The sequence below is a fragment of the Zonotrichia albicollis genome, chromosome Z (genome assembly GCF_047830755.1).
Source record: "Zonotrichia albicollis isolate bZonAlb1 chromosome Z, bZonAlb1.hap1, whole genome shotgun sequence".
NCBI classification, from domain to species: domain Eukaryota; kingdom Metazoa; phylum Chordata; class Aves; order Passeriformes; family Passerellidae; genus Zonotrichia; species Zonotrichia albicollis.
Genome location: NC_133860.1, coordinates 58,158,799 through 58,170,975, shown reverse-complemented (window position 1 = coordinate 58,170,975; position 12,177 = coordinate 58,158,799). Strand labels below are relative to the sequence as shown.

General features: G+C 32.8%; 1 protein-coding gene across 1 annotated transcript in view; it reads left to right on the top strand.

The window, feature by feature from the left end:
* CNTNAP4 (contactin associated protein family member 4) overlaps positions 1 to 12,177 on the top strand; it is a 202,851-nt gene that overhangs the window by 148,824 nt on the left and 41,850 nt on the right. Inside the window, exons 11-13 of the mRNA XM_005495530.4 lie at positions 4,389 to 4,495; positions 6,691 to 6,810; positions 9,510 to 9,707. Of these exons, the coding sequence (XP_005495587.3) occupies positions 4,389 to 4,495; positions 6,691 to 6,810; positions 9,510 to 9,707 (425 nt within the window). The remainder of the gene's footprint in view (positions 1 to 4,388; positions 4,496 to 6,690; positions 6,811 to 9,509; positions 9,708 to 12,177) is intronic.

The window sequence follows — 12,177 nt, the reverse complement described above, 5'->3', positions numbered from 1 at the left end:
AAGGAGAAGTTTTATTCTGTAGACTCCAGAGAATGCAGTCACAGACAGATACGCTGTCCTTAATCCCAAAGTGTTTTTCTTGGACGCAGCTGAAAGGCTGTACTGAAAGGACACAGCAGACAGAGGAGAAATTATGTACTTTTGAATAATTCTCCCTCACTGTCTATATTTGTAGTCCTCATAAGGTGTCTTTTAGTTTCAAAAACTCTGTCTTTTGAATTATAAGACTTTTCAAAAGTTATATCTTTTCTGGAAAACGCTGTAGGCAGAGATCTGCTCTAAGACAACAGCCAGTTTCAGGATCAGTCACACAACCTTACTTCTGTGACCTGCAATCCCTTCCTAGAGATGACACGGTGTACAGCTATCCATGTTCTTATTTTGGAAACAGTCACTACTCCTTGTAGATGAAAGATGGAAAAAATACTAGCTATTTACCTAATTCTTCATAAAAGTTTAAGGAGAGAAAAGTCCAAGATGAGGATAAAAGTTCTCGAGATCAGTGATACAAAAAGAAAATAACATCTTTATGGGAGATTCTTGGTTGGTTGTTTTTGTTTTCTCTAATATTTTCAGGTCTTAATTTATGTCTCTTCTTCTATCTTGACCATTGTACCTTTCTTGCATTGGCTCTCAATCTAAGCAAACATTTAGTTTTCAGTTCCCATCATGCTAAGCATATGTCTTCCTGATTTATCAAAATAGAAGTTTAATCTACTCATTTTTATATTTCATTACCCTGATGGTTTTTTTTTTTTCCAAAATAGACTACTTTTAAAAATCCTGTCTGGTCTTGTGCTGTCTTGCTTCTGGGACTATTTCTTTCCCGTTGCTTTGCACGGTCTCATTTAATTCAATATCTGCTGCTTGTAGTTTGGAACAAACTTCATGTTTCTCTTTATCAAATTAATTCTACATCTCACCATAAATTCCATGTGGTAAAGCACATATATTTGGCAAAATTAAAACTGCTTACATGTTTTAAACAATATTTAATAGGTAGCTTTTATGATCCTGTGTACCATATTGTTTGAGAAAAAATGCTTTATTCCTACCATGATTTATAAATGTCTTTGGATGCCCTGAGCTAATGAGCATTTTGTGTTCCCAGTAGTAAATATCTCCCTAAAGGTGAGCACAAACAAATACCTTCTTTGTCTTGGAGTCTTTATGCGAGTCTTTACATCTTCAGTTCCAAATCATGAACCTTGGCCCAAATTCTGGAGTTATTGACAGCTTTTTGTAATAGAAGTGACTGACACCTAAATGGAGTCCTTTTGTATTAGTTTTACGTATTTGAAGTGCATGAAAACAAATAATATTTACTCTTTGCATAGCAAACTGGATTTATATGCAATAGTAAATAAACTGAAAACAATTCTATTTAATCCCTTCTTTACCTCACATATACACATCTAGTATATGAAGAGTGTTTTTTATGAGATTTACGATCGTCATGGAGAGATGTTTAGTTAATAATTAATTTTTCTGAATATAAATTATTAACTTTTTATATCCATTTTATACAAACAAATGCTGTACCATTTTCCTATTTTCAGTTTTCTCAGTTTGATAAACTTTCTCATTCCTTATCCTACTCTTCAATTGTTATGACTGTTAGCAGACATCAGTCTTTCTATGATCCCTCATTTAGCCATTTCATTTCAGGACATGCTTATATTGTTCTATTGCTCATACATCTCTTATATGTGCAAACAATTCTCTTCATATATTTCTCCTTAATATCTTTTCTCTCAGCTCCTTTATCAATATATATTGGTTTAATAACTCCTAATTAGCTATAAACCATTCACAAAATCACTTTAAAGGACACAGTGTCATTTAAATGCCTTGCAATGTTAGCATATTTAGTCTCTGAGGAGAGTGTACCAGATGCGTCTGTCCTAATTATATTGAGCCCTACACAGAAACATACCATTTACTACCAGGAGCTCTTGCCTTTTTGTCCTGCCAGCAGCATACAAAAAAAAGGATTGAAACGGGTTTATATCTTTAAAAAGAAAAAGCCAAAAATAAAAATTATGCTCACTGCACAGTTCTGAAATAATTTTTTTCACTTTTTTGTTTGAATAAGCTGAAAAATGAAGAAATAATAGGCATAAAAAATGCAGCAGTTATTTACTTTTTAAAAAGGATATTTTGGCCATAATTTACAACCAGGATAAAGAAATCGTATACAGAAAAAAAATATATCTAGTTAAAACTGATGTACAAAGTTCTTATCTTTTCCTTTCATTAGCGCAGCTATATTCATATTTTGGATCAGTATTTTCCTCTCAATATTAGTTTATAGTTATTAATAGGCTGCTGCCTTGGTATAAAATATTATATAATTTTCAGAAGCCATACACTTAAAAGCATATTATCAGGAAATATGCGGTAAATGTTTCATTAGCTGTTGCTTTTCTGGTTTTAGCAGACATAAAAATTATTTTGCATAGAATAAGTATTAGAAATACTATTTCAAATATGAGAGTTTTTTAAGAAAATGACCTTGTTCAAAGAAAGCTGTGTCCTAAATCTTGCTTTGGGGTAGGGTTGCAGCATATAATGTAATTTACATTTACTTTGATGTAGCAAGTGGCTTCTTTCTATTATACATTCTGTAGCAGAGGAAAAAACTTAATGTTAAAAGATTTAAATTTAATGTTAAAAGATTTGAATTATACTTCTAACTTGTTTGCACTTTCATTAAGGTTGGTTCAAACATTATCAATTTCTTCAAAGTTTTTCATCTTGTGAAAAATAATAGGAAGATTAATTAGTAGGGACAGGGAGTTAATACAAGTAAAGACCATATAAAACACAATTTTTAGATAATGTCTTTATCAAAAAGGCATAGGACACAAAATGTGACTTAAATAAAAGCAGACCAGCTGTCAGTGAATGCACTGAAGGTCTTGAATGGCAGTTTTGCCCAAGATTTGTGTTTATAATAACTGATGATTAGAAAAAGAAATAGAGCATTTACCTAAGAAACATTAGTATGTATATTTATGTAATTCTGTCAAACAAAGTACTTAAAATAATTGTAAGCCTGATGCCTAAATTTTATCTTTAGGCTGCAAAACATATAACAATGAGACACATATCATCTGTTGACTAGTCTTAGGAATACGTTTTTTGAGTGAGAGAATAGATACAAGATTAGCTGTTTCACTGCCAAAAATGTCACAGATTTCCTTGAAAATAGATGACATCTATCAGTTTACTTACTTTACCTATACTTCACCTGCTACTTCTTTTTTAATTCCCTTCTGTGAAAACCACTTATCCTTGTTTATAAACATGAAAGAAAGATAAAGTTCTTTGAGTGCCATGAGCAGTGAATGTGCAAAGACCCTGAATTATTCATAGGGCAAATGTGTGAAATGCTGGACTTTCTGCAATCCTAATTTAATATTCTCATAATATTTCTTTGAAGAATTAAAAGGTATTTTAAGATCCTGTGAATGTTAGTGGGCATGTTGTTTTTGTTCATTTTTTTTCCTGTGGCTAATGTCAACAGTAAAGTAATTTTACACTTTCTGTACTGTATCTGTGCTCATAAACTCAGTGCAGTTAGAATGTTAACTAATTTCTAAGGTGAAAAGCTAGTTAATAATTGGTTAAAAGCTAGTTAATAATTACTTGAAGTGTGCCAGTCTATTTCAATCTATTTTCAGCTGCATTTATAAAAAAAGATAATTTCTTTTGTTTTCATGTAACAGTTATTTTATACTTTAGTGCAGTGCTGCAGTCTTAAGCACTAAGAAGTTACAGGTAAATTATTTTTTCAGTCAACCATTGTATAGTTAGAAGAAAGTAATAAGAACTTTTCAGGATCTTAGTCATATTACCAGAGTGGAAATGGCTTTACAAGTACTTAGTTATGTTGGAACCAACATACTGAGCTCTTTCTAGGATACAAGGTAAACAGGATTTTGGAATAAGAAACAGATGTCTAGTGCTGTGGTAAGATAAATTTGTTAGGTGAAACAGAAGGAAATGTGCTGTAATGTTGCATTGTTTATGATACATGTTGTTGAAGAAATCCCAGTCATTGTAAAACTTGCCATTGAATTATCAACACATGAATCTTTATTAGTCTGTATTGAATTGTGACCAGTTGAACGCTAATAACAATTCTCTATCTTATGCCTTATTTCTGTTTTCATAAACTTGTTACATACTTTAGATATTTTATAAGTAAAAGGAATGCCAAGGAAGAAATTATCTTAATTTTCTTTTACTTACATTGGCATCCTTACCAATGACATTGATGACTTCCTTCACATTATGCTTTTCCAGGATTTTGCCTTTATTGCTAAGTACAATAGTAAGTGAGGAGAAAAAAGAGTGAAAATGCACATTGTTTTTTGTTTTAGGTGTTTGCCTAATTACTGCGAACATGGTGGTGAGTGCTCACAGTCCTGGAACAGTTTCCACTGTAACTGTGCCAATACTGGTTACAAGGGAGCTACTTGTCACTATCGTAAGTATAAGGTGTTTTCTGATTTCTAATTATGCTTTTATTTCTGATTTAATTTCTTCACCACAAAACAAAACAAAAAGACAAAGCAAACCAAAGTAAAAACATTTGAACTTACCATTCATAAAGTATTCTCAGTTATAAAAATACTCATAATTTGGTTTGAGGAAAGGCCTTGGGAACTCAAAATATGTAACAAAAAATTGATTGAACGTTTAAGTGCTTTTCTTCTACTTTTTTTGTATTTTATATAAGATAGCAATATCCTCTCTCATCCATATAACTCCACTTTCTGAATCAATGTATCATTTAGAAATACAGCAAGTTCATCTGTATTAATCGTAATAACCATTATTTATTATTTCTGAGCGACTGGGACTACATGCATGTCCAAAGTAATCCTGTGCTAAACCTCAAACACATGTTTATGTAGTTTTCTAGATCAGGAAGTAGATTAGAAGAAAATAAAATAAACACATTTTGAAAGCCTATGTGAGTGTAACTTAGGTAATTTCACAGGAGATGCTTTATTTTGGTACTGCTTTCAGCATGTTCTGGGAAGAAGATAAAATAAGTATGCTGGCTTTCATTGCATGCCTATAATAATTAAAAATCCATAGACGTTTACTGGTTTGGTTTTTTTTTTAATACAAAGATTGCCCTAATCTCAGATAAACAATTCTATACTTATATATTGTCTATATAAAATCATTACAATCTTTTTGGCAGCTTTTACAAAAAGAATGTATGCCTGCCTAAATGAGATTTTTTGAGAAATCACTGATTTTAGAAGACTACCTATTTAAAACCTTGCTTGTACAAAGTCAACAACAGTCATAACTAACAATATTAAGAAAAACTATGTAAAACAGAAAATATGCCAATAGTAGCTGTTGAATACCATGTGGTGCCCCGTTAAAACCTGATGAGCCCAGAGTGAAGATGAAGGTGATTTGATTCATTGCAATTTGAAAAGTCACAAATTCAATCATCTGTTAATTTCTATGGGGACAGAGGGAGGCAAGAGTTTCCTAATGATTAGGACTTAATCAGAAATGTAATAATATGAGTTACCAATTTTTTTATTGTCTAAAATTATAATGAATAACTTAAATTTTTTCATTTCTAAATTTAGCTAAAAGTATTTACTGTTACAGAACCATAAAATTGGGTTCAAAAATTGCAAAAATTGTTTATTGTGGATATTTCATAGAGTAAATAAAATGAATGGTTTGTCTCTTTTTATAGTTGTTGCCATATAATGTCAGTAGCCATCAGGCAAAAAAATAGAAAGATAACACTCCTTAAAACAATAGCTTATTTTAGAAAAGTATAGCACTCATAACTACTTTTCATTATTAATCTAACAGCTCATTCATTTTGGTGTAATTTTTAAAAGTTTTGATAACTGATAGAGTGCAGTTTAATTTTGAAATGTAAGATAAAAACATTGTGACTGCTCAAAAGAAATGTAATAGTTAAAGGAGAATTTAGATTAATGTGTCCAGCTGTAACATTATCATCATGTTTTCTGAGATCCAGTTATAGAGGTGGACTCATATATCTTTTTTTTCTCAGATATTTGATATATAGGCGGTATCACAGATTTTTTTTTTAGATCTTGACTGATACAAAGTGTACATGACAGGGAACCAAGGAGCTGTCATTTTGTCTTTGCTAATTTAGTTCTTTTACTGAAATCTCTGACATGTCACTTGCGTTTCCATTTACAGTGGGAAGAAACTTAAGAAGTGTGAAAGCCAAAAAATGCTTACCTTCTGCTTTACGTTGCAACAATAGCAAAAAAATCTGATTTGGTTGAGGTAGTTAATGGGGTTTTCCTCAAAATCAGATTACCAGAGTCTAAGTAATACCCTTGGCATTCTAGCATTTTTCAGAAATTTTTCAACCATTTACTCACCCATATTTCATGTTTTTCTCCCAGAGGTTTTGAGCTGGAAATACGGAATAAAATCCTTAAAAATGCACCATGTAATCTCCGTGTTAAATTAAAAATGTTTAACAATTTCTAATAAAGGAATAGTTTTGATTGCATGAATTTTTCTTAATTCTTTAGCAGTCAGCACACAACCAACTTCTTTTCCCAATATCAAGGGTTGTGCATTTTTTTTTGTAATTTCTTGAATAAATTGTAAAATCATGCCATTACATTTGTGATGGAATATGTTCTTTTACAGCCATCTATGAGCAATCATGTGAAGCCTATAAGCACAGAGGGAACACTTCAGGCTTTTACAATATTGATTCAGATGGAAGTGGCCCCTTGGGACCATTTCTCGTGTACTGCAATATGACAGGTGAGGTGATAAACTTCCTTAGCTTACAGCTGTGACTGTATGCATGCTCATTATATTGAAACACGACTTATCAAGTGAGAAGTCTCTGCAGTTTCTGAATATTATGTAAACATGAACAACAAAATGAAGGCGACTCCTAAGCTCAGGATATTGGGCAAATAATTAGGTATAAAAATTAGAATTATAACAGGATTCAGGCTGTGAAGCTAACGCAGCATTCCTGTTATGCTTTGCATAAATGTGGCATGTGTTTCATATGGAGACAATGTCATACTAGTTCATTTTTGGGCAGCAGCTTTGTTTTCACTGAAGTTGCAGCCTCTTGCGGATACTTAGGAAAATGAGGAATAAGTTATGTTTATGAGAAATTTTCTGACTTTCCCTGATAGCCTTCTGAAAAAATTTTAACTTAGATCTCGCCTTTGTCGGGAGGAACATTGATATTAAACTTCATCTTTCAAACTGCACAGAGATCTTTTGGAGAATACAAATGCAACAGTTGGTCTGCTTTTTAACAAAGCAGTTAATATTATTTCTGTGTGGTATATGGTATATTGGTAAAGGTCCTTTCAACTAAGCTTAAATTTAAATGGCTGTTTGGAATTTATTATTGCTGGATTTATGGCTGTCTCCTTTACTGTTTACTTAGCTCCTTTTATTTGAAATTCTTTCCTGCCAAAATGACGGGAACATTTTATTGTTTTGTTTGACAAAAAAAAATACTTTTACACAGTTTTAACTGTTTAAAAGAATAGATGAATAAGCTAGATTTGAACTGGCTAGTGCTAGATATGCCCTAAGTGTTGAGAACTTGACTTAGAAACCTTATGGTAAGATTTTGATGTTGACTTGAGCACTTTACCTAGTCTCATGGTGTCAGCTCCTGACTTTGACTTCTACAGTGAACTGTGCTTGCTCACAATAAGCACGTTTCAGATTGGCACAGGCTCTTAAAAAGAAATATTCTAGTGTCCTGTGAGACTAAAAGAGACCAAAGAATCATGGCAGAAAGATGACAATTTTTCTAAGTGGGTATAACTCTCCAAGGTACAGTGTTGTGTCTGATTTATCCTTGTGTGTCCATGAACAGCTGTTCCTGTTTTTCTCAGTCACTCCTTATTCACCACATTAAGCAAACATCATTGATCAGTTCGTCATCTCAAGATGCATTCTGACAGGATGAATCCTCTATATTTGTTTTGTTCCCAATTTCCTCATGACTGGTATTCCCTTTTCCCACCAGAGGCGGGAAAGGCAGATGCCCACATTTCTTACTGCACTGCCTTGTCTTTGACATTCATGGGGCTCTATTTTCAGGCAGCTGGGAGGGAGGTGCCATTTCCTGAATTTATTCTTGGAGGTCAGTTTCAGAATCAAAAGCCTACAGTCCACATTGTCAATTAAAATGCTACAAACTTTGCTGTTAGCTGTTTTTCTTTTTTTGTGTAATTTTGTGAGTGCGACAATGAGTTGAATATCCAAACTCTTTGTCTTAATTTTTATGTTCAGTGTAATGTTTAGATGTATTTGTGTCTGCATGTGTATCCATCTACCAAAAAAACCCACAACCATAGAAAACAGTACCCAAAACAAAGGAAACAAAATTTAAATTTGTTTTTCTAGTTATCTGGTTTTTGACAGTCTAATTACATCCCTAATAAAATTTTATGATTAGATGAAAAATATTTCGTTTAGATTTTCTGACTATTACCTATCTCTAAGTGATCATCATTCTTTCCTCTTCATGGTTATTTTTATTTGATCTGCCCTATATGACCTATAGGCAGCTGATGATATAAAATACAGGTCTAGTAGTTAGAATACTATTGTTAGAATGTTTGAAATATAATGTCAATACTAAAATTTAGGAAAAAAAAATTCTTTTTTTTTTTTTTTAATTAGCTGACCATAAATATGCAAGAATACAGTGACCATGAATCTGAATTTGACTGTCCCAGATGGGCTTTAACCTTCTCACCCCTACCTTGAAAGGGGTTTTGGTCAGGAGAGTGAGAGTTACAGGTTTTGAAAGGGGGAGTTGAAACAGAATAAGCTCATTTTTAACCTGTTCACAGGTGAAGGATCTTGGCAAAAATACAAAACAGAAGAATGATATGAGCCTTCACCATGATTACTATTTAATTTTAGGTGGCAGTAATAATTCACCTTCATGTAATCTTAGTTTTACAGTAAACTCAGTATATGCAAAAATCTTCTGCATCTATGTATTAAAGAAAAGGCCTATAGGCCATTTTCTCATACTGAATAAATAAATTCAAGCTATAAGGATGTATTTAATGTAAGTAGATTCTAGGATAGAGTTAGTGTTATTTTATGCAGTATTTAAGCCTAGGGAAAGTGGTTTTTTTCTTCTAATCTTTCATTGCAATTTACCAAGTAAACAATATTTTATTTCTGATACAAATATTTGGGTGTAATCAGATATTCTTTCCCTATTGAATAATCCTAACTAGCTGAATATCTGTTACAGTCATGGCACAATGATCTACCTATGAATAGAAACAATGAATAATTGTTTTCATTTTTGCTAAATTATTTATGTCTGTTTCATGGGCTCCAACGGGCTTTCTGTGATCAGAGAAGTTATCCTGAAGTTTGACTGATTTCATCATTCATGCTCTTTCCCTAACTTGCACAATGCTCTGATTCTTTATTACTTTTCACATGTGTTTGGAAAGATGCAACGTGGACAATTGTACAGCATAACAGCACCAACCTAACCAGGGTTAAAAGCGCTAATCGAGAGAACCCACACACTGTGTTTTTCAAGTATTCTGCCAACCTAGAGCAGCTTCAGGCTACAATAAACCTTGCAGATCACTGTGAACAGGAGCTTGCTTACTACTGCAAAAAGTCAAGGCTTTTAGATAAGTCAGGTAAGTAAAGCAGACAAACCTTATTATGTTGCATCATGCTTTTATTTTGCTAGCTACTAAAGTTATTTATTTCTAAAAAGACTATGGCTTTTTGCTACTGTGGAATTTGAACTACTTCAAATATTAAGTTCTCAGATTTCTGTAAATTTCCAAGAGATATTTGAACCAGGAAAATGCAAATGTCGATTTATAATGATTTTCTTTCAGAGAATTAAATTCGTAAGTTAATTTCTCTCATAAGACTTTTAAATTAACAGAGATTGTTATTAAGATCCCCTCTTGTTTAGTCTTCCAAGAATTTTTTAATTTTAAAGAAGGAATTAAATTATTACTGAGGAAATATTTTCTTAAAAGAGCACAAATTAGTGCGCAAATACCAGTAGGAGCTAATGTGTGCACTTAATGTGCATATTGTGAGTACTTGACAAAACACATCAATAACATTGAATTTCCACTATCCAGTATAAACATTCTTAGAAAGCTCAGTAGTTAAAATGTGGATTATTGACAAAATTATAATTGCCTTAAGAAATAATGGAAGATCTTATCTACTTAAAATAAAAGCGAAGTTATGTAGTCTATTTAAATTTTAACTTTATTGACACAGAGCTGGTGTTAAAAGACCTTACTCTGAACATCTAAGCGCTCCAAATAATGTGGAGGTAAAATCTTCATTGTTTGCTTTCTTTTGAAAAACTTAGTGAAATTTTTTGGCTTGTTCACCAGAAACTCTTAAAATGCTAAAAATTGATTCATTGACATTCTTTCCTACTAAGCAGAGAGAATGCCTCTGCGTGAAACCCTCTCTGGTTCTAGGTCTAAGCTCTTTACTTATGCATTATTTCTCACTAATTATGGCATGGGTGTCTCTGGACTTCTCAGGCTGGTGTTTGCTCTTGGAACAATATCTTTTTGAAAACACCTCCACAGCAAAAAAAGTGAACCTGCTGCTTAAAGTGTCCTGATGAACCTTCTTTTTACTGTGGGCTCCAAATTAAAGCTATGTTTAGATGTTCAAAACCCTGGTTTGCCTCAAGCAGAAAGTTTAAAGACTTTTTTTTTTTTTTGGTCCAGGGAGATTGCATGTCAATGTGCTAAAATAATTCACTATCTGTATTGTTATGCTGTTTATATTGCATATAGCTGCATGTTTATAATATGCACATAAATGTGTTAAAATAAATGTTTTTAAAGTGTGCAATCAGATGTGGTAAGTTATTTAAAATTTAGTTTTGAATGCGAGGAATAAATAGATGTGAAAGAGACTTATATGAGACTTCTACAAATTTTCTAAAATAATTCGTTTTTAAACAGAGTTTAATCACTCTCATTTCTACTGTTTACAATCTTCACTAGGTATGCCTCAGAAATAGAAAATTTGATGATGGTTACATAATATACTTTTTGGAATATACAATCCACCTAGTAATTCTAAACTGACTGTATTTTAGGAATGCATTGTATTCAATCAGCCTGGATAGCATTTGCAAATGATCTCATTAAAGAAGCCATTGCTTAATACATTTATGTGATCATTATGAAGAAATCTCCAACTATTTTAATTAATGGCTTCATTTTGCCCAGGCAGTACTTTCTGCCAAGGCAGTGAAAAAAATCTGGGCTAATCAGTATGAACTTGCAGCATTTCAGTAAATACTATCTCCTCACTCTGCTGTGTGAACAAATAACTGAGACCAGCTTTTAAACATACCTCAATGTCCCTAGTGAAACGTTGGGAATGCTAATTCAGGACTACAGTATAAACCTAAGGCATGCTGTTAAAGCAGCAGAAATATTCTGCTTTTTACAGTCTTAGTTGCTAGAACCTTTTTAAAGTGTTGTCTGATAAATTATTTATACGCAGTCTCTGGGTTTTCTTCCTCCTGTGATGGTTTGCAAACGCAAACACTGATATTGGACATTGATGCCATTATGCAAGCTTGACTTTTCGAAAAACTGCTCATACTGTTTTTTGGCCTGCTGGGCTGACAGTTGTGTGGTAATGAATGCAGTCAATATGTTCACGATCTGAAAGATTGTCTGTGTAACAGAGGTCTTATCTAACAGTGAGGTTTAATAAGCAGTGGTGCTTGTAAGCAAAGTTGAGTAGAATAAATTCCAGCTTCTTCATGGGGGCCCGGTGCTGAAAATGGAGCTCCAGCAGAAGCAAAAAAAAAGTATCTTTAAGAAATTCTGTAGTTTAACACTACTTGATTGCTTCTCATGCCTTGACTTTCATGCATCCATCACCCTTCTTCCATCTGATTTGACACGGTTTGTCTTTTTGCTTCATATAATTTAGCTATCGTGTTCTGCAGATATTTCTTCTGTTGCTATACTTGCTTGGCAATATCTTTAAGCTTATTCTGCAGTACTGTACTTTCATTAAAGTACTTTCATTACAGAAAGTTAAGTTTTATCATTTTGCTACAAACAATGCTGAGTGGATGCACCACAGAGAGATGTGATA